The 24,523-nt window shown below is 32.1% G+C and overlaps 1 protein-coding gene across 3 annotated transcripts in view; it reads left to right on the forward strand.

Moving 5' to 3' along the window:
- LOC132706802 (scavenger receptor class B member 1) overlaps positions 1 to 24,523 on the forward strand; it is a 96,892-nt gene that overhangs the window by 69,507 nt on the left and 2,862 nt on the right. For all 3 annotated transcript variants that reach the window (XM_060678349.1, XM_060678348.1, XM_060678347.1), the window contains 7 exons: positions 4,352 to 4,512; positions 14,872 to 15,013; positions 15,836 to 16,042; positions 16,106 to 16,332; positions 16,917 to 17,083; positions 17,141 to 17,262; positions 19,684 to 19,809. In XM_060678349.1, coding sequence (XP_060534332.1) covers positions 4,352 to 4,512; positions 14,872 to 15,013; positions 15,836 to 16,042; positions 16,106 to 16,332; positions 16,917 to 17,083; positions 17,141 to 17,262; positions 19,684 to 19,809 — 1,152 coding nt within the window. The remainder of the gene's footprint in view (positions 1 to 4,351; positions 4,513 to 14,871; positions 15,014 to 15,835; positions 16,043 to 16,105; positions 16,333 to 16,916; positions 17,084 to 17,140; positions 17,263 to 19,683; positions 19,810 to 24,523) is intronic.

Consider the following 24,523-nt stretch of genomic DNA (forward strand, 5'->3'; position numbering starts at 1 on the left):
ACCATTTTCGTGAACACATTTCTCACATTCTTATTGTTGATGTCTTGCATTTAGTAAAGTTTTCAAATTGTTTCTTAACTGATTGATTGCCTCTGAAATCATTTGCCGAAGTTCCACGATCTTATTATAAGAAGTTTCGTGCATTTTTTATGTATCTCCGAAACATAAAATCCATTAAAGTTAAGTCTATCCAATCACTTGGATATTACATGTTATAAAAATTTTTAACTCGCACAACATTGTGAGGAGGGGCACGGTCTTGCTGCCATATAATCAGCGCTGATATATTTAGCGGTAAGTCTTCTATATATTGTTCTATTTGGTGCTCTAATAATGATCTCCAGCTAATTTTTGACCTATAAATATCGGACTCAAAATATGCCCATCTATGACACCATACCATACATTAATTGATTTGTACCCCTGGGTTTTTATTAGGTTTATAGGATTATTTAAAGATCAATATCGCTTATTTTGTCTATTACAACCCTTTCTTGTAGTGAACGAACTTCCAAACGTCTTTCAAAAAAATTACTATTCTCATTATGTCCATTTAAAAAATCCAAACAAAACTGCATCCTCCTTTGACGTTGTTCTGCACTTAATTTTTGAGTTTTACGAAATTTAAATGCATTATATTTATATTCTTTCAAAAGTGAGTGGATTGTGAAATACCTGTCTCTTCAAATACTCTCGTAATAGAGGAAACTGGATGTGCCTCATAGAGTCCTAATATGTTTGCCTTATTTTCTTCATTTAAAACATTATGATTCCGGCATGCTGGCTTTTTAACATTTACCATTTTCTGCAAATTTCTTTACCAGCCTTGGAAATATCTGTTTTAAAGTAGCTTGAAAAGAAAGTATACTTGAAAAAAATAGTTTAACAATAAAAACGAGTGTACTAAACTATAAAGTGTGTAACATCATTTAATCGGAATAAGATATTGTATTAAACACATATTTATGATATGATATAGCCTTACATGTCCGAAAATTGGTAGTGTTTTTTAAACGTCACTTGGGAAAAAACTTGGCTACTAACCCTACTAACCTTTTTACCTTTTACAGATTGCTTTTTCATTTTCATATGTTTTTTTTGCTTGATTGGGATATACAACAATGCAGTAAAAAGTATTCGCAATGAGTTGGTTTATTTAATTTAGTTAAAATATAACAAACTGTTATTAAAAATTACATTTAAATGTCGGTTGACAGGCTAACCAAAACACAAAGCTTTACTTTGCCTCTGTTAAAATTACTGTTTTTACGGGGAAGTGTGACATTTTTAGGTTAGGTTTACTCAGGTTTTAGCGAAAGAGTGTTGTTTGTGGTTTTTGTGATTAATTAAAAAAATTGTGACCGTTAAAAATGGAACTTAATCGGGAGCATTTTCGTTCAACAATTTTTTACAACTTTAGACGTGGACTAACTCAACAACAACAACAATATTTCGAGAAACAATAGAGTCATGTTGATAGCTTATAGTATTTTATTACAAGTACATTGTGTATAATTTATACAGGCACAATTATAAGCGCATTATCGACGACGGAAACTTTCTACAATGAAATGAAATAGAAAGCGCCTACTCTGACTGATCGGTCGACCATTTGTTTATATCGTTTTGTTAACCAAACGAAATGGGCAATCGAAAATCTAGAATTTTGACGTTACAGGTAGCAAAAGTAACACGGTTCTTTCGATTGTGTACCAATTGAACTTCGTTAGTTAAATTCGAAAATCATTTTCGTTATCGATTCGATATTTAGATTGATTTATTTAAGGTTTTTTAATCTTGTCGACTCTTGTCGTTTATTGATTTTTCAAAAATTCCTTACCTCCATACTTCCCACATTATCAGGTTTGTCATTTTTTTTTTCAAATCCTATCTACAGCAAATTTTTAAACGTCCTGTTCAGCATTTACACTATTAATTGTTGATATTGTAGAATATTATTTATTAAGCAGCATATTTCTACCATTTTATTTTCCATTTTATTTTATTGCTAGTACATTTATATCTGCCCAATTTTAATGTTGCAAAATTAAAAGAAAAATAAAATTGGGATAGTTCAATTTGAAAAAATGACTTTTAAGATTTTTTTTCTTTTGAATATTATGTTTTTCCAGATTGCGTTTATATAATGTAACCAACCCGAAATATCAAACTAGATTAACACATTTACTCTAATTTCCTTTATTACCGCGAATTAGCATGTCAAGTTTAATCAAATTCAGAAAAAAAGGTTTTTCAATTATCAATAAAAAAAAAACGATTTTTTATACAAACGTTGACACTCTGTATCTCGAAAACAAATCAGGATAGAACATGTGTTTACTTGTTATTAGCCGCTATATATACATCTATACAGTGTGTTCCACTTAAGAATTTTATACGTGGTTCAATTTTAATAACTCCAAACTTGGGAGGCTCATAAAAATTTTAATATTAATTCGCAGTTACTTCAAAACAAATTAAACTCTAATGATAAAATATAATATTACCAGGACAATTGTTTCAATAATGCTCTTTTGAATTAACAAATCTTGTTGATATTCATAAATATATTCATGAAATTAAAACAGATGCCACTGGGGTTGACGAAATCTCTCCATTTATGCTTAAATACTGCAGTCCTCACATTGATAACATAGATGTAAACTATTTTCCAAAAAGCTCGAAAATGTCACCTGGAAAAACATTAGTTAAAAATAATGCCCCGAGAAGTTTCAATGACGTAAGAATAATAAGTATATTACCGGCACTATCAAAAATATACGAAAAAGTTCTTTATAATCAAATGTATACCTATATAATGTACAATAAAATAGTACCAGAAAGTCAGTGCGGTTTTAAACGAAAGTCAAGTACTGCGAATGCTTTTATATTGATGGTATTGATTTGCAAGCTGAATTTCTATGGTTTTTTGAGACGAGCTGATTAAATCTTATTTTTCAAATCGATATCAGAAAATATACTGTGATAGCAGATATTCAAAAGAAATTGAAATTTTCTCTCAAGGTTCCATTTTGGAGCCGCTATTTTTTTTGATTTACATTTCTGACATTTCAAAATCTTTAAATTTTTGCAAAGTTCGGGCATATGCCGACGATACTCAATTGTATTGCTGTTTTGATTTTAATAGTAGCATGGATGCAGAGGTATTTATAAATCAAGATCTTTACAGGATTAGGGAACTTTCTCGTGCCCATAATTTAAAGCAAAACCCATCAAAATCGCATTTAATGATATTTGGAAATAAAAATAAAGTTAAGCTACTTGAACAAAATATTAATATAATGTTAGATAATATTAAACTTTCCGTTGTCGATTCAGCAAAAAATTTGGGGGTGATCATAGATTGCGAACTAAGATTTCATGAATATTTAAAAAATATCTTTCAAAAGGCATATTTCTCACTGACAATCTTATATAGTAACAGGCATATTTTAAATTTTATACTAAGGAAACAATTATGTGAGTCACTTGTTCTCTCATATTTTAACTACTGTGATGAAGTGTATGTTTTTTTTTTATTTATATCGAGTGTAAGTCCCGTATTGTGTGACCGTGTATCTGCTGCATATCGTCAACTTAATTGGCTTATATGGAACAAAGAGCTCTTCATTTCAACATATTCGTTATGAAAGTTATCCATAACCTCCACTTTGCTAAGAGAGCGGCTTACTCCTAGGAGTAGTAGCCATTCTGTGAATGTAAGATACAGGTACATACACGATGCCACATCATCAGAGTGCCTTGTTTCGTAGAACTTTCACATTCAACGCAATTCGTGTTTATAATTCATTGTCACAGGAATTCTGTAACTTAAATTTATATTCATTCAAAAAGAGGTACAAAGATAATTTGTTACAAATATAGTTTTTCTAATAATGTGTTGCTAATTATGTTATTAGCAAGGGATTATAATGAGTTATCAAATTATTTATCTTCAATTGCATTTTCTGTAGTTTGTAGTAGAGTTATGTTGTTCTTCCGATTTTGCAGGTATTTTTTATATTTTATTTGTTGTTCATCCATTTTATATTTCAATAAACGCAAAGGTAGACTGCGGCGCTTTCGAGCTATCTGTTTACATTTCGTTGAAAAATATTAATATTGTATATTGTTTTTTTGTTATAATATCTTATTATTATTATTATTATTATTATTATATTTTTTTAGATAGATATCTCAGAAATGCCTTAAAATCTTGTTTTCCTTTGTCATGTGAATATATATAATTTCGTGAAAATCTGAACTTTTAGTTCTTATTTATTTTGTTAAATAGATTTTCATCAAGTAAAAGCCACCTCAGTTCGATATTCCATATTCTTTTATTTCGCAGGAGGTGACACTGAGGGAGGGGTCGAAACCTACCGAATGGTGGGCCAAGCCTCCGGTGGTACCGATGATTAGGGTGTATATTTACAACGTGACTAACGCTGATGAATTTTTGAACAACGGAAGCAAACCCATAGTCGACGAACTAGGCCCTTACGTATACGTGTAAGTATTTTGGCGACTTGATTATTCTAAATCCTTGGTCTATTACCCAATTATCTCAGTAACCGACTTTAATATGTTGAGATGAAAGAGACTGTATCATCTGCTACTCCAATTATCTGTGGTATTCCACAAGGTTCGATCCTTGGGCCTCTTCTAACTGCTATCTATATTTGTATCTTGTGTGCGATTTTGCGGCGTACTGGGTGGTCTATTTAAAGTGCCTTATTTCAATAAGTACTACTAAGTAGATGTTTGATGTATAGTATGTTTATGTATAGAAGTTTTATTATTATTATTATTATTATTGTTTTTTTTTTCATGAAATGCTATGCATATTTAAAAAAATTACAATTATTCGCCTGATTTTCAGTATTTCCCTACCATGCGGACTTTGTGAAAATGTGAAAATGCTTTGATCTATTTATGCCAAAAATATATTATACAGAATGGTCACAAGGTACAATCAAAAAGTGTTTTTCCTAATTTAAAAAACTCATTTTTTTAAACCGAACACGCTGTATTTAGCACTTTTATTGGGGTCGGAATTTAATTCTGCATAATCTCTGCTTTTATTACAAAAATTTGTAGTTTAGAAGCTACTGCCGATTTTTAGAAAAAAACGTGTGTTTTATTTTAAATCTAACTAAACCTAGTTTTTTTAACATTAGTTACCCAAATTCACTATTACTAATTACGAAAACATTTTCTACCTAACAGGCAAACAATAAATAATAATATGATAATAATAAGTAATAATAAAAAAATAATAAGTTCTATTCAGTTTCAATACTTGTGTAAAAAAAGGTATACTTAGATTTAGAATAAGATATACGATTGAGAATAACTTCAAATCTCATAATTTTTGTAATAAAAGTTTTATATACGAAATGATACAGAATCCCAAGCCCAATAAAGGTGGTAAATACAAAGTTTTCTATTAAAAACAAACAGATTTAATTAGATAAAAAATTTATTGGTCATTTATAATTCATTACACAGCAAACAAATTGTGCAAGATAAAAATAATTGTTCAGTCCTTCTTTCTTGAAATCGGCGATCTTCTGCATCTATTTTGCATTTCTTTTTAAAATTAACTACAGTGAAAACTCCCTATAGCGAGACTCTGTATTACGAACAAAATTTGTTGTACTATTAGGTCTCCATACAAAGCTATGTATTAATCTACTCTGTATAATGAATTTCTCACTCTCTATATCGAAAGAAAAAAGGGCACATCAGGTAACAAAATAAGGAATGTAGGCCGAAAGTTCTTTCAATTAGGGAAATAGAACGGGGAGAAAAGAAAAGTGACGTGGGACATCGATACGAACTTACACCGTCGACTGTATCCACGATTTGCAAGTGCAAAGAAGCGGCGGCAGTTCTTCTTCTTCAGTAAAAAACTAAGAAAGTCAAAATTTGAAGATGAAGAAGTTGATCTGATGACCGATTATATGAAACATTAAATGTAGTTCTTAAATATTTATATAAAATGTTGCTAACTAGGTGTTAAAATATGTATATAAAATATGTATAAAAATCAGTCCTTTCAATTTCGCTATATAAAGTTTCGACTGTATATCACTTTGTGAATTTTAATGATTTTTTATACTGATTGCTGCTGCAATACCTTGCTAAACAGCTTAAAACAAAACATTTGAAAAACAAGTTTTAAAATGAAATATCTACGTCTAATTAAAAAAAAATATGACCAAACTTAGTTAGCGGCGATTATATTAGCAGAGAGGACTTGAATGGCGTACAAGCAGGACGTCTTCTTCTTCTGGTATTATTTTTTCTTTACTTACAATAATTTTTTGAATTATTATTTCTGGACCTTAAACTTGTTTACTGTAAAGTAATAAATAGGAGTATATTTATTTTATTTATTTAATTATTTATATTAAAAACATTTCAATGTATATACCGTCCAATGCTGTATGGATTACATAACATGAGGCGGAATTTGCAGCACTTGGTTTTTGCTCGAACGACTTTGCGCAGAAACCAGATATTCCATTTCGAAATGCCTATATTTACGTGCCAAGCGAGTAAACCAGATATTTCGCTCTCAGCCAAGACCGGTATCCGTCGGCGGTATCAAATTTCTGCAATAGTCGAGCAGTTATAAGCCGGCTTATCTTGAATTAACAAGTAAAAACAATTAATCATGGCCCGTGTAAATAACGAAACCTTTGGGTTTTTGAAAATTTGAAAGTGGTTACGTAATTGTTGAATAAACAAAAAGGTTTACTGCATGAGATAAAAAAATAAACCGTTTAAGTATTCAGATATGGACAGGAAATACTGCAATTGCATTTATTCATTATTCTTTCCCCGTTCTCGTAGTCCTTACTCTTTATCATACTTTCATGGTATTTTCGTTATCCTTCATTATTCCCGATCATCAAGTGTAACAACTAGCAACTATATAAAGTTTTTCTTGGGACACTACATAAGCTAATTGGGGTGTCACAAACCTTAAATTTAGTTTAATTTTGTATATACAGTGTGTTTAATTTTTCGTGTGCGAGTCTCAACTTTCTTATTTCATACTTACATATCTTGTGTAAGTCCTATACCTCAATCTAACCGTTTTTGACATTTTTAATTTTTTATACAAAAAACGACGTTTGCAACACATTTATTGTTTAACCTGAGTAAGTTTTGTTGTAGACAAAGGACTCGAATAACGGATTTCATACGAAATTTCGAGACATATTAATACAGGGTACGCGAAAATTAATAATTAAAAATGAAATTAAAAAAACTGCCAAAAAACTTTTTTTTTAATGGAAACTACCCATTTTTATAATCTGGTTATATTTAGGATCCAGTTGTAAAGTGTTGGTAAAGCCTGTCGAAGATCGTTTTTTCTGGGCGCCTCGTTAATGGAAATTTTCTAATATAATTTCTAAGAGACAAACTCCGGTTTTTATTGTACGATATGTAACTTTCTAACATATCAATCTTCTTCTCCTTTGTGGTAAACATAATAAGCAAGCAGCATTATTCTAGCACTTGTTTTGTTTAAACGCCGCCATAGCCACCTTACACCAACTGAACTTATATAGCAACAGCATATTATTTGTGACAACTGTTGAAAAGGGAATATTTCAAAAAATAAAAATATTAGGCATGTACTTTATATAAAATGACAAGAATATAAAAATAGGTAGTTTCCATTAAAAAAAAAGTTTTATGGCGATTTTTTTAACTTTTTTTAATCTTATTTTTCGCGTACCCTTATGTATCGAAATTTCTTATCAAATCCGTTATTCGAGTCCCTTGTCTACAACAAAACTTACTCAGGTGAAACAAAAAATGCTTCCGAATGAAAAAAAATGGCAGACATTTTTTAAGTCTTGCAAACGTCATTTTTTGCATAAAAAAATAAGAATGTCAAAAACGGTTAGACTTAGATATAGGGTATATACAAAATATGTAAGTAGCATACCAGGTGTTGCATTTGAAATAAAAAAGTTGAGACTCGTCCACGAAAAATAAAATACCCTGTATATACAAAATTAAAATAAATTTAAGGTTTGTAACACCCCAATTAGCTTATGTAGTGTCTCAAGAAAAACCTTATACAAGTTGCTAATTGTTACACTTGATGATCAGGAATTATGAAGGATAACGAAAATACCAAGAAAGTATGATAAAGAGTAAGGACTACGAGAACGGGGAAAGAATAAGGAATAAATGCAATTGCAGTATTTCCTGTCCATATATAGTGCAGTGAAGGAAAGACTTGCTTGTGGAAAAATAGTAATTATTGTCTAAGAAAAGACATAACGAATAATAGCCATATGAAAATGTTTTGGTGTTTGTGCACCAATGTCATATCACTCCATTTCTCTAACGCATTCCAGTTGTTTTACTACTTTTACGTAAAAATGAATCTGACTACCTGTAATGGAAAAGTGGCCAACAGGTTTTATAAGCATTGCGATTGAATGCGACCGAAACATTCGATAAATATTCACTTAGAGACTTCGAGGAAAAGGTCGTTCGTTTGTACCCGTTTTAATTAGCGGTTTTCAATAAATTTTATGAAAATCTAAAACGTTTAGCGAAACGGGGTTAATTTTTTTTTAACAATCGGAAAATATATAATCTTTTGATTTACGATAAGAGAATGCACTGCATAAAATGTCAGTAAAGAATAGGAATTATGTCACGTAATAGGATTTTGAAAAGCAGGGACATACGCAGTCTAAAATCAATGAAGGTATAATGAAAAAAAATAGAGATTGTATTGTAATACGAGACGGTGTAGCTCCACCCCCCTCAAACAATATGAAAGCAGGTACAGAGTAAAATGCGAGCCAGTCAAGCCCTGAAGAAGCCAACAGGATGATTGGCAAAACAAAAACCGACCCAGGAGAAATCCAGAAGTTTTATAAAAAGCATTGATAATAATTTTAATACCAATAATTTTGATATAAATCCAAAAATATGGAAGTTAACAATACTTTGTTAGGTTAGATTGTTCCTGTATATTTCTGGCTAAATGCGTCACAGAAGCAGTTTTACTTTAGTGATTTTCTTTTGTGATATTTAGAAAAAAAGTGAACATATACATTCAAATTAAAAAAAAAAAACTACTATTATTTACATCGTATTACTCATTTTTCTATAAATATTTGTAAACAACTATCCACACCAATCAAAATAGAAACATTGGAAAATTTTGGGATCTTTAGGGTTGGGGAATTAATAAAACCAGTTTAGGAAGCTATTATCTTGATTCGGGTTTAAAGGCCGTCGTCGGTTGTAATTACTTTCTAACGTTTCGCTAGCACGAGTGGCGAGCTTCTTCAGAGGTCCTTCCATCTCAGATGTTGGACGTAGACTGTCTATGAAGCTCGCCACTCGTGCTAGCGAAACGTTAGGAACTAATTCCAACCGACGACGGCCTTTAAACCCGAATCAAGATAATAGCTTATCAACGGGCCGCGAAAGCCTTAACCAATTTATCAAAACGAGTTTACTTTGCTTTTTTGTATTTAAGTAACAATAACAAAGTTAAAGGTTATGTAGTAGAGAACTGTCAATCAATAATTTTCAAATTGAGACAAAGCCAAAATAGTGACTTTTCTGTTTGTTTTTTTTTTTCAATTCTGTAACGGAAAAACATGTTATTTTTCGTATCAACTAATTAATTAAGATTAACAAGGAAGACGCGTCATAAAACATATTACTAGATATTATTCTAGTTAATAAACAATAACGAAAAGTTGGCACGTCAAAATTAGATGCCCAAAGTGCCATTCAAAACTTTCTCCTCGCAAAATATGAATAATGGCTTATTAAAAAATCATCTAGCACGGTGTGCCAAATAAAACGACTCACTATACTATCTGGAAACCCATAGGAGATGAGTTTTGTTTATACAAGGGGTCCGAAAAGTGTCTCCCCGACATCAATTTTGTTATTTTAAATGGAACACCCTGTATATATCGAAATTTTTGGAGTCATCGTTTAAAATAAAAGTCACTTTCTTAAAAAATTGCTATTCGAATTTTGCATAGTTTAGGCAGAAATTGAGGTTATGTGTTTTTTTTTTGCATATTTTGATGGCCTCATATAAAATTGTGTTGTTACGCTACCGATCTAGGTATGGCAACGAAAATTTAACCATAGACTAAGGAGATGATGGGCTACGCAATAAGTTTGACAGGGGCGCCTGTCAAACTTATTGCGGGTGTCCCAATTAGCTGGTGCCGTTTTGTCGAATTTAATTAACAATATCTCAAAATTTTCAAATGGAATACCCCATATTTTTATTCGGATATCAATTCTAGGACAAAAAACAAGCTAAGTTTGTAATTTATCTTATATTTAATTTATTAAATTTTACTTACTTATTGAGATATTCGAAGTTTAACATAACCCCCGTATAAATTCTTGTTCAATTTAAAGCTGCCCACATTAGGTCACATGTTCGTAATATTAGGCATTTTTTAAATAGCAAAGACACGATATTACTTCTTTTAAAGACATAATACTCCAGATAAACGAATAAATTAATTAAATAATTAAATTATTAAAATTAATTATTAAAAAAATAAATTAAAAAAATTAATTATGTTAATTAATTAAAACTCCAGAACTCATATTTAAAGATACATTAATTTAATTAATTAATTAATTAATTAATTAGCTATCTAGCTTGATTGAATATACCTAATAACAAAAATAAATAATTAAAGTTTATTATTATTTTTGTTATTTATTATTATTATTATTATTATTATTATTATTATTATTATTATTATTATTATTATTAAATTTTAAAATATTTTGATATTTCTCTATTGTTTTTATGGCAGATGAAACGAGCATTTTAAGAGGGACGTTTTTATCTCAACTTTATGGACCTAATTAAGAAACGATTTTTAGTTAACTTTTTTTAATCGATTTATTTGTTCAAATTTGTTACCTTGGTTTGTTAGCATATAAATTTTAATTGTTTATTTTTGTTATTTGGTATTTTGAATAAACCTAAATATTTAAGCGTTAAATGTTTCTTTAAATATGAATTCTGATTTTTTTAATTAAATCTGCTTTGTTAGCAATAGGTTTTATTCGTATATCTGGAGTATTATGTCTTTAAAAGTAGGATAATGTCTTTGCTATTTAAAAAATTCCTAATATTGCCAACAAGTGACCTAATGTGGGCAGCTTTAAATTCAACAAGAATTTATACGGATGTTATCTTAAACCTCGAATATCTCAAAAAGTAAGTAAAATTTAAATATAAGATAAATTACAAACTTACCTTATTTTTTCTCCTAGAATTAATATCTGAATAAAAATATAGGGTGATCCATTTGAAAATCTTGAGATTTTTTCAATTGAATTTGCCAAATCGGCACCACTTATTTGGGACACCCTGTATAAATTGAGGCGCCCCTGTCAAACTTATGGAGTAGCGCATCATCTCCTTAGTCCGTGGTTAAATTTTCGTTTGACTACCTCTATCAGTAGCGCCACAACACAAATGTGGCCATCGAAATATTAAAAAAAAATACACATAACCTCAATTTTTGCGTAAACTATGCAAAATTCGAATAGGAATTTCTTAAGAAAGTGTCCTTAATTTTAACCAAGGATTCCAAAAATGTCAATATATACAGGGCGATCCAATTAAAATAATTAAGTTGATGTCTAAGAGGCACTTTTGGGACACTCTGTATCAACACAATTATAATATTTTAAATCTTCAGGAGAGTCCAAGAAAGTTTTGTACGAAACTTTGTCGTTTTATTTGACACACGGTTGCCCAGTCTCACTTTATGGTTATTCTGCGTTAACAAACGCAACGCCATGTTGCTTGTCCGAGGGAAAGAACAGCCTAAATGACGTAGAGATGAGTGTTACATCATGCATAACTACTTTCATGTTACGCAATAACTACGTGGATTAAACGATGGTGGACGATGTGAAAGCGCTTCTGCGTGAAACATACGTTTTCAAAACCCGAAAGAGACGTTACTGCACGAACGCTATTGTCTCAAATTCACAACGACCTATTATTTAAACAATTTCTCACTGTACAGGGTGAGTCGACAATAAAGTTCATTAAATCATTGGTTTCGAAAGTTACTAGAAAATGATAAATACCAAACTCGTATACTTCGTCTTGAATTAGTTTTGAAATTCAACTCTGTTTTATTACCGAATCGCTTTATATTTTAATTTTTCCAGAAAACTACTAGTTTTCACACTCATATTCGACGATAGCGTTACTCGAAATTGACGTAAAAGTTATGTGACTCGGAATTTGAATTATATTAAATTGAAAAATTACGATTTTCTTAAATAGCACACCATATATACAGTGTGTTTTGGAACCATTTTAAAAAGAAAACTTTATAGAAACATATGTCCTAAGCGTCTTAACTTTTGAGATAGAAGGGATTATTAAAAATTATTATTATCATTATTATTATTAAAAATTAAAATATTGGCTCGCCCCGTACAAGCGAGTAATGTGCTGTATAAATTTTCTCGTATCGCGAGGCGGCAATCTTTCTGTATTACTCCATTCACCGTGGAACTGTATATCGCCGCCATTCACGCACGGCAAGGTCGCAGTCTCATTTTTAATAATAGACTTTTAATAATGGACACTTCTACCATGCAATCAAGAGAACATGGGCACGTATTGTGTTTCTTAAAGTGTAGAGCGGATAAAACCTCATTGTTTAGGTTAGAAGAGGAAGAAGCTGCATTTAACCTCCAAATGCTAGTGTTAGACATAGTCTCGTAATATCAAAACTTAATTTAGGTTCTATGCTGGGGGACCGAGGGTGGCTCGGTTGGTAAGGCGTGTTGACCTGCCAACTCGAACTTGCCGGAGGTTGTGGGTGTTGTGTTCGTGAAAAATTGTTATCGGTCAATTTTTCTCGGCGGATGCCGGAAAATGGGTGCATATCCGAATTAAGCGTAGAGAAAAAAAAAGTTCTATGCTGCTAACTTTTACGTTACTATACTATTAGATCTGGCCCTGAAAATTTATGTTTATGTAGTGGAAATCATATTCTGAACACACAAATAAAGAGGAAATGCGACAAGTAGTACAATTTAAGTATCCAACTTAATTAAAACAAAAGCTAAATAATTATTTTAACTTACAAATTTTTTTCAAGAAGTATTTTTTATCAGATTAGAGCTCATCTCGTAGGTCAGAAAGGAAATAGGATAAAAAAATTATGCATTCTTCTTCATCTGAAGAAATGCCATAGACAAATTTAACTTAAAAGTTTTCTAAATGAGAAAAAACAGGATAAGTGCGGTTTTTGAAGAAAGTAGCATAAAAAAATAAGATAACTACGTACTAATCTTAGTACTGTTTCAAAGTCAAAAATATAGCTGTTCAATGATCAGAGAAAGGATTTTGATGTAAGTTGATATTGGGGATTTCAGGAAATATGTGGATTGTTGGTCTAGTAATACATTAAAAATTAGTATAAATAATACACAATTAGGGAAAATCACGATCTCCAATAAAAAGAGTCTTAAAGCAACCCCACGCTTGCCACTCTTGTCCCTCCTTGCATTCAAAATACACAAAAGATTATAGTCTAGCTATATATATATATATATATATATATATATATATATATATATATATATATATATATATATATATATATATATATATATATATATATAGTAAATGGTGTGAAAACTTGGGTGTATGAACTTAGGTTTCCAAAGTTCTCCAAAAGGCTTATTATTAATCTCTGCAACTCTATGGACTTAATTAAAAAAAAAAACTCACTGCGAAGCACCGGCTTTGAGTCATCCTCTTTTTGTATCAGCTTCTCCTTTGGAGGTTGCTGATCATCAAGGCTACCTTCACTTTTGATATTGCTGATCTAAATAATTCAATTGACGATAGACCAAACCATTCTCGAAGATTGCGCAACCAAGAGATTCTTCGGCACCCTACACTTCGTCTACCTACAATTTTGCCCTCCATAATGAGTTTCAGCAGCTCATATCTTGTGATATATGTGTGAGTGATCTAAACTACTGTAATTTTGTCTATGGACCTTGCTTGTTTTTACAAAATATAAATTACAAAACCTGTATTCGATTTATCTATAGCCTTAAACCAAGAGATCACGATTTTAATTGGTGTGGTTGTTTTCTTTAAAAACCACTTAAAACTAGATGCCCGTCATATGTAGTGGAAAAAATAACTTGTAAAAATTGTGCTTATCAGTATGAAATACCTGAAATTAAGAAGACTTAGTCATGGTCTTCTTAATTCTTCACATCTGCTAGACTGCTTAGTAAATACCCGCAGACTAACCAATCAGATTAAAAAAATCATCCCTTAGGAAAAAATACTTACGTAATTAAACATTAACCTTTATTAGAATTAGGCTAACTATGCTGAAACAAGATGAGAGAGACTTAAGACTATGATAGATAGGTCTAGATCACCTTCTATATTTTTGACTACCACGGCTATCCATTTAGATCCTCTGATCCATTAAGATTTCTCATCTTCGTTCCATGTCTTACAAGAGCACGGTGATGGTACCTATATCATAGAGGGTTTGGATAGTTCCTAGGGACCAATCCCTAATACCTCTTAGTCCGTTAGTCTTGTCGATGCTTCTGATATCTGGACCATAACAGAATTACCATTTATAGGATAAGATAGGGTAGTAGCCTATTAGGGATCCTCACTTTAATCAATTTTTTGAAAAATCTTCTACAGGTCATTGTAATACTATTGCTGTTGCTGTTGAATCGAAATTGCTGACGTTTCGCCAATCATCTTGTTGGCTTTTTCAACGGCAGTTCTTAACCAAATAATTTTTATTCCCTTAGAGAAACGTGGGAGAAGAAAAACATTCAATTTCACGAAAACGGCACCGTATCTTTCAACCAAGAGAAGATCTACCATTTCGACGAGTCCCTCTCAGCAGGATCGGAGGATGATGTGGTCGTAGTTCCAAATATACCAATGTTGGTGAGTACCATCATGCGCAAATCATTATCTGTTACAAAAATTTTTCGTAACATATAAGCGTTTAAGTTTGTTTACAACGTGTGGAGTGACAAGCAACCATCTAGGTAGAAACGACAATGAAATTTTGCTAGTACGCAATTTTCAAACTGACTTTTCAGGGCCAGCAGGTCCAGAGAAGTGTTCATTAAGAGGACATATTTATTAATGCTTCACAGACAGCATGGAAAATCATAAAAAAACATTTCTCATACTTCACAATACCACAAAAAATAACCAGATTGTTTTATTGATGAGAACGGGACCGATTTTGTTGAGAATTTTAGTTTTTTTTGTAGAATCTGTTTACAAAATAATAAATAAAAATAATTCAGCAATAAAAACAAAAAAAAGGCATCCAAAAATAAAATAAGAAAATAATAACAAACTCACTTCTATTAAGCTTTTATGAAGAGCATTCGAGGTAATTTTGCTATGCTTTCGTATCAAGTTTGTTTCTGAGAGTCTGGTAGCACCCATGACGCATCTGGTTAACTTGCCTTTTAGAGCTACAGTCCCAATTGATGTCTAATTACCGTCTAATTGTGTCTATTGTCGGTTTTCTCTAAAATGCAAAGTACGACATTGTTAAAACAATTACAAACATAGATAATATGTTGCTCTTATTTTGACAACTTGCCATCTCCGTTTGTTTTTTCTGACATTTGCATGAGATAATAGAGTAAAAATCTTCAAATTTTTGTATTTACACTTTTTTTCCTAACTTTCAAAATTAACCCTGTAGGTGGGAGTCAAAATATATTGAATAGCCCTGTACGTTTTTAGAGTGCGACTTCCCAGTCGAAACACGCGGCCCGATTCTTAAGGCTAGCGATGGCTAGCATAATGGACATACTGAAAATCAAGCCGTTCGTGGAAGTCTCGGTTGGTCAGCTGTTGTGGGGCTACGAAGATCCTCTGTTGAAGCTAGCCAAAGACGTCGTTCCCAAGGAACAGAAACTGCCTTACGAAGAGTTCGGACTTATGTACAACGTAAGCCGTGCGGTGTGAGCATCGACGACTGAGTGCTCTACTAGTTTTGTTTTCCTCCAACAGAAAAACGGTACTTCCAAAGACACGTTGACGATTTTCACCGGATCTGGAGACATTACCAAGTACGGCCTCATCGACAAGTTCAACGGCATGCCGAAGCTAGCCCACTACACCGAAGATCGATGTAACGATATCATGGGCTCCGACGGCTCCATTTTCCCACCGCATTTGACTAAGAACAGCACCATATACGTTTTCGACAAGGACATGTGCCGGAAGTTGCCTCTGGTGTAAGTACTCGGAAATGATTTAAGTAGATGCATAAAGGGGGTTCAAACGAGCATAACTTCAAAACATAATCGCCCCCCGCAGAGGGCCCGACCCTTCTAGGGGGTGCTCCGCTTCCATAACATCACATAACCTCGATAATTCACCGTTGTTGAACGCCAACTTTAGGTTGAAGTTAAATATATCGCCAAAATTGATTTGGTTAGTCGAGGGAACACACAATGAGGGTGAAAACATGTATCACACCAAACAACGCAACACTAAAAGACCACAGGTAATTGTGGACTGTAACTGATGGAATGAAGTATTCCCAAACCTCTATCCTACTCTTGGATCTCAACTTTCTAGCGCGTATAACACACGCACAAGCTGTAGTGTAGGTGTCTCCGAACGAGAGACCCAAACGTGATGGATAGGATTTTTACTGCCACCAAAGGTCATCGTGCACTTTCCCGATGATGAGCCTATGCTACGTATCAAAATATATTCCCGGATGTCTCTGATGTAGATGTAAATGTTTGAGATATAACACTAATAGAGAACTTGACTTAAATTTTGCGTCCAACGTAAAATTCTTTATGTTCAGATTCGACAAAGAAGTAACCGGGAGCAACGACATTCCCGGATACAGATTCACCCCGCCTATAGACGTATTTGCGAGTGTCGACGAAAACCCGGAAAACTTGTGTTTCTGTCCCGCCGGACCTCCGTGTGCCCCATCCGGATTTTTTAACGTTTCCCTCTGCCAGTACGGTGAGTTCATCGATGATAGTTGATATTCCGGATTTAAATTTTGTTCGTGGGTTGCAGACTCTCCGATTTTGCTGTCCTTCCCTCACTTTTACCTCGCCAACGACAGCTACAGGACAGCGTTGGAGGGGATATCGCCTCCGGATCCGGAAAAGCACAAGTTTTTCATTGACGTGCAGCCTGTAAGTACTTCTCCGTATTTGAAAAAATGTTGTTCCTACCTCTCTTTCTGACTGAATGTCGATTTGTATCTCAGAAAGTATTGGTACCTAATAGATCTTCAGAAAGGGATCTGTTAAGAGAAAACGCTGAATATGAGTTTGAAGGTTAACCTCTAGATTGCTAATTGCACTGAGGTGGCTTTTACTTGATGAATATCCATTTATCAAAATAAATAAGAACTAAAAGTTCCGATTTTCACGAAATTATATATTATGACATGACAATTGTTTCGATAACACCGTGTCTTTATCAAATGTGATAAAGACATTTGAAAAAGACACGGTGTTGTCGAAACAATTGTCATGTCATAATATATAATTTCGTGAAAATCTTAACTTTTAGTTCCTATTTATTTTTCTAGATTACTACCCTCAAGTTGAAACTTAATAAAAAAAAACACATTTCATTGCAAAAATTATTTTGTTAGTGGACAATTGTAAGCTATCTGAATATTCTGCATAGATGTTGTTAAGCAAATCGGTCAAGTTCCGAATTGTAAAAAAAAATCTAAAAAAAAAGTAATGCAAAAATAAATGAATCAGTGAAAAATGCATCTCAATAACTTCATCCCCACCTAAAATGTGAATAAAATAAAAATTTAATATCTATCTTAAACAAAATATCTAGTCTTTAGTTACCAACTTTGGAAAAAAAAATAGAAGACTGTTCGTTTTACGTTTACAGTTTTAATGAAATAACATAACATTACAATCTAACAAGATAAATAATAAACGATTACTATTAAAAAAAAACACTACCTACTATTAATAAATTTTAACGAAATTGTCTCTTAGTAAATTAATAACAATCTTTTTGAAAAAAAAAGTAGTACAAAGAATCTAGATAAGTGTCCTCTCCACCTTGAAGGTTACACGCTTCAGCTTTTTTTTCTCATGTTGCCCCCGCACCGTTTGAAGGTTAGCTCCAGTGTTTCTTCTTTGGACTTGAAGTGTGATGTGATTTGCTGGAAAACATAGAATTTGTTGGGAAACAACTTTAATCTTATCTTCATCTATTTTTCTAGATGTTTCTAGGTGTTTAGCATTTAAGACACTGCTAAATATTTTAAAACTATTCCAAATAAAATTACACAAACAGAAACTTCTGAATTCCGTATATTTAGAATGAAACTTAAAACTGAAAGTTAAACTAAACAAAAAACTTAAAACGATATTTCTGGGTCGTCTTTGTTTAAATGATTGTTTTCGAAAACTTTACTACCCACATGCTGAGACTCATTTGTTTACTACTCTTCTCCACCATTTCTCTTCATTTTTCTTATTTTTTATACATAATTACGTTGATTTCTTGTCTTCTTGATTTCACGTTGCTTTCCAATTGTAAGGGTTCCGACTTAACTTAAGTACGAACTTATTCGTTTCCATTTCTTGGGAGCATAACTTCGCTGTTTCTACTATTAACTACATAAATAGTTTATTTTTACATTAATACGTTTACCTGTTCATCCCTGAACAAAAGTACAAATAATTATTTTTGTACTCCCGTCTGTAAAATACCTAATTTCACACCGATTTAGCGTGCGGGAAGCGTCACTGTACCACGGATCAGAGCCACTTCCGACATTCCCGGGATTTTACCTCGCAGGTTTGGGAGCAATCAGATGTTTTCTGAGATATTTCGAACGCTTTGAATTCTGACGGTCATGTCAGTAAATATATTCGTGTTGTTTTGCGAAAATGTACCCAAAAACTAACGGTCGTAGAAAGAGTATAGTTGCAACACGTTCTGTAAACTTTTTAAGTCACTCGTTTATTAAACACTCGCTCCGCTCGTGTCAAATAAACTCGTGAGTTAAATGCCGTTTGCCGCACTTGTATAATATACTATTGTGTGCCAAACAAAAAACGAACTCAGTTTTTCAAGGTAATTTTCGGACTATGTTGTTTTATTAGGATTTGTTATCAAATAGTCGATAAACTAGATTCTTAAAATTTTTCACTTATACCACTTTCAAAATCAAGGTCTCATCTATTGCCGGACATGTTGGAGCACCTCCACTACTTTTCTATTAGAGATAGTGAAAAAAGCATCTAATAAAAGAGATTCCAATTTGTGTCAGCTTCAAGGCAGTGTTCAAGTATCACTAATATAATTTTGCCGAATACATTTTTTAAAGTAATTTCCTTATAAGTTAACGATCCTATCTAAGACTAACTGTAATAATTAAGCATAATCTTTTAAGGGTAATCTTAAAGTTTTGAAAGAAAAAATATTTTGAGTTTGCAATAGTTTGCTTTGGAATTAGCGCTCAAGAAAGGAATATAAAACCGCACTATTGGGAAATTTGTTGAATAATTACAAAACACGTTAATTATTTGAAATAAATTATTGCGAAGCAATAATGGTTGCACTCGTTTCAGGTCATGGGCACCGCATTGTCCGCCAAAGCCAGAGTGCAGATAAATCTGGCCGTCTCGCAGGTGATAGACATCAAGCAAGTCGCCACATTCCCCGATATCATCTTCCCCGTGATGTGGTTCGAAGAGGTAATTTTAAATTTATCATAGAAAAATACCCGTGCAAACTAAATTTACGTTGTTGTTTGTTTTTTAAGTTTTCAATTACATTTGCATACTCAATTTAAATCGATTAATGAAAATAAACTGGCGGATTTTTTGATCAATATGGGCGTAATAGAGCGGTAACATTGAGATTTTGGATAAACTAAAGGAGCACTAAAACTGAAAAACTAATTCGAATAGCTGTCTTTGACCGGGTGCAAATTATCTCGACACTCCTGCCGCATTTTTACTATGTGAATAATTATGAATATTAATGTTATTTTAAGTAAAGGTAGAACTATTTTTTTTTGAATAAATATAAACACTTTTACAATGGCACAATATTACTCGAGATTATGAAAAATATTATAATACGATCACCATAAAAGTTTCTTACTCATATTGATATTTATTTTCGAATTTAGTGTGCTTCTAATCTATTTAAACTTTTTGTATTTTGAAGTCCGTGCAATAATAATTCGTTTTTATAAATAGCCTTTTGCTTCACTATGGAGTTAGATAAAAAGGTTTTTGTATTTATTAAAGAGTGATCGGACAATTTTCAGGTGTGGGACTTTTAGAAATACTGATGAAATAATGATCATACTAGGTTAGCGCTAAAATTTCTCGGCCTGACATGCAGCTCCAGTATCACGATAAAACTTTTTCTTCTTTTGAATACATATGTAGTAGGCTGCGAAAAAAATTGAAGTCTTGCGTCAAATAGTTTTTTATTGACAGCATTTTAAACAAGACGTGTCCAAAAAAATGTCGCAAATATCGCAAATTGAGTATAGAGCAGTCATAGAGTTTTTGACAAAAGAAGGGTTAGCACCTAAAATTATTAAGGAAAGGCTGGATGGTGTGTACGGCTAAAGTTCTCCTTCGTATTCTATAGTGAAGGAATGGGCAAAACGTTTTCGAATGGGGCAGGAGTCCCTTGAAGATGATTCAAGGACTGGTCTACCAGTGGAGGTCATAACGGAAAATATCGTTTCGACTGTGAGTGACCGACGTTTAAAGGTCAAGGAAATCTCCGAAATTACTAAGCTCTCTGATACAAGTGTTGGTCGAATCCTGCATGATCATTTAGATATGCATAAGGTTAGTGCAAGATGGGTTCCTAAAAACCTTTCGGCTATTCAAAAACAACGCCGTCGAGTGTGCGCGATCTTTTTTGGAACTCTGTGGGTCGGAACCGAAGCCTGTGATAGAAACTATTGTGAGGGGAGATGAAACTATGGTTCTCTATTATGACCCTCTATCGAAAAAAGAATCAATGGAGTGGCGTCGTAACGGTGAAACACCTCCAGTCAACATTGATTGTGAAGGAATTCTCTTGATAGATTTTAAAGATCCAAGAACCACCACATTCAATGGTAAATATTACGCAACATTATTACGTAAATTGCGAGACTGCATACGTGTAAAACGTCGAGGAAAACTGACCAGAGGCGTGCGTCTTTTCCACGATAATGCACCTGTCCGTACTGTTGGTGTTGCGCAAGCTGCCATTTTAGATTGTGGGTTCCAACGGATAGATCATCCTCCCTATAGTCCAGATATAGTCCCCAGCGACTATTATTTGTTTTGATATTTGACAAACCAAAAGAATATTTTTTAAAGGGATTGAATTGTTAATAAAGAGATGTAATAAGAGTATTGAAGTTAATTAAATTAAATGTCACTTTACTTTGTTTCTTTCATATTTAGGCTGGGAAATTTTTTGCGCTGCAATCGTAAGTATATTAATGGGGTTGAGAACATTTGAAGAAAGTTAATTTTTCTCATGAGCATTAAGTATCTGGTATGAAGCAAGCATCTACTCCTCTCATTTACTGAAATGATCTGTTAGCCAATATTACAGAGTGCAATTTTTTTTGGATTATAGTATTAATAACAGTAGTAGACAGTAGGCGGTCCAAAACTCTTTGAAGGATTATCTTTTAATGCAAGGGTGGTAATGACCAGAGCACCTGCTTTGTTTTATGCGCTTAAATATGGCACAAATTTAGGGAACCACTAACCAATATCCATTTTACAAAGAAATTATAACAATTTAATTTATTTTTGTCCCATCTTTCTTGTTTTTTTTTTTTTGTTGGATATGGAAATATTTTTACTCACTGTTTACAATTAGGCAGAACGTAATTGTTCTGTACTTTTATAAATTGTCACGTCATTTTAGCTTGTTAAAGAGTAAACTCCGGTCCGAGCAGTTCGGTCACGTATAGTGCAAAATTAATTTTCCAATAAAATAATCCACAACTTTTTACGGGATTTCCTTTATTATTGCAGATCAAAAATATTTAAATAATTTCCATATAATTTTTTCGTGAATCCTGTGTGATAAAAGCTTAAATACATTTAATACTTTGTTTATAATTATTTTAACAAAATAAAAAAGTTTACCGTAACGTTGTAATTTTTTTTTCTCGTTTGTTAACTTACCGTTTTTATATTAACAAAAATCATTTATTGGTTTCTATATTTTTTTTACGATTACTACATGAAGAACTGTTATTTGTAATATTAAAAAACGAATTTTTTTCTTAATAATTTTTATTCAACTTTTTTTTCATGTAGGTATTGCTTAAATAATTAAGAAAATTAAGAAATTTTTTTTAATCATAATTGAGAGTTCTATACAAATTAACAAACAAAAAATTGTTAAATATATTAACAATTTGTTTATGACAAAATGTTAACTTTTCTATATTTTTCTTTCTGAAAAATAGTTATTACGATTTTTTTATTATAGTTTGAAAATATACGTAATGCAAAAGTTGCAGTAACCGTTTACTTAACAACTAATGCAACTTTTAAACTGTCAGCAAATAATAAACCCAATAAAATTATGAAAAAAATTTAAGATGAAAGGAATACATACATTTTTTGAAAATGCAATGAAAAAAAGTTCGGTAATTGATGCACCGGGTTATTTTTGTAATTTTCAAAACATCCAGAAAAAAATAAAGAAAAGTTAACAATTTGTGGAAAAAAGTGGACAAAATTCTTTATTTCTTAATCAGGAGAGAATTGTCAATTATGATTAAAAAAAATTCTTTACCAATTATTTGAACAATAGCTACATGAAAAAAACGTTAATAACAATTGAAAAACATTATTTAGGAAAATGACAGTTCTTCATGAACTTGTATTTTTTTAAAATTTTGAAATAATCAAATTGTTTATAAAAAAATATAAACAAATGGAGCAAAAAAATTTTTTTTAGTTAATAGATGTTTCTTTTTTAACATGAAAACGTTAAGTTAATAAAAAATTAAAAAATAATTAAATATTTTTTTAATTTGCAATAATTAGTACAGGAAATAGTTGCTAGTTAACAATGCTCTAGTTTATTGGAAAATTAACTCTAATGAAAAATTTCAACGGGAATAAGTTTTTTATATACCATTTTTCAACGTTAAATTAAAATCATTAATAATGGAGGTACAGTTTCTGGAATCGGAACTTTTTTAGCAAATTTCTTTCTATTGAAGGGTCTTTTCATAATTCCAAAAAATTATTAGTTTATGAAATGTAAGCAAAAAAAAAAAATAATAACTACTCTTTACCATCTTACATCTTGTGTTGAATTAAAATCCAATTCTTTTTCAAGAGACCTTGTATGTCCGACATACTTCTTTTATAATGCGACCAAAAATATAGTGCATTTATTGATTTCACGTTTTAAGTATCCCAGGTATATCCCAACTGATGCTAATTCTGCATTAAATAAGTCTTGCCTAAGATGGACCACCGTAACGATTATTTGCAGAAACTTTTTTTTTAATTTGATTAAGCATTAATGCTGCGAAAAACCTCAAAGATTGTAGTGGAAATGTTTGAGGACTGGTTTGAATATAAACTGTTGCTAAAACTATCGCCAAATACTGTATTGTGTTTCATACTTCCAAAATTTAGTGATTACAAAACTGTTACATTAATTAAGGGAGAAGAGAGAGAAAGGCGGCAGTATTACAGCCAGAAACCAGAGCAATATATAACAATAACAATAAATAGAATGTCAATATTGAAGGTCTTAGTTGATCTGATACCCATTATAGATATTGATATACGCCTTTGAAGCCAAAGATCTTAAAAATACTCTCTGAACAACTTCGATGTTATCTATATGGCGGGCATAATATGGAGACCATACTACAGATGCATACTCCAATTTAGACCGAACCAAAGGGATATAAAGGAGTAAGTTGGCCACTATTGACTCGCATAGACTTGTTTACCACATCCCCAAAATATATCACAAAATTCAGTTTAGAATCGAAGAAAGTCTTTAATGTTAGTGACGGCAACGATCTCGACTCCATCAATGCTATGTCGATTGTGAACCGTACTGAACGAACGACTAAAGCTAATTCTACAGCATTTTTTTACATTGAACGCAAGATTATTAATCTTGGACCACATGCAAACACTGTCAACGTCCCTCCTAGCATCCAACTCTCCTGAATATCTTCAAATCATTCGCAAACAGAAAACACTGCTACCCCGAAATTACGCTAACAATATCATTTATAAACAGGTTAGAAAGGATGGGTCCAGTGTAAGAACCTGAGACATAATTATTAACACTAACCACCGAACCAAACTCTTCAAAGGCGTTCAATAAAAATTGTTGGTAGATGAGTAAATCCATGGTGTTGATCAGCCAGAATTCCACTGCAGTGCCGCG

This window comes from Cylas formicarius, unplaced genomic scaffold (assembly GCF_029955315.1).
Source record: "Cylas formicarius isolate icCylForm1 unplaced genomic scaffold, icCylForm1.1 PGA_scaffold_8__14_contigs__length_24414737, whole genome shotgun sequence".
In the NCBI taxonomy this organism is placed as follows: Eukaryota; Metazoa; Arthropoda; class Insecta; order Coleoptera; family Brentidae; genus Cylas; species Cylas formicarius.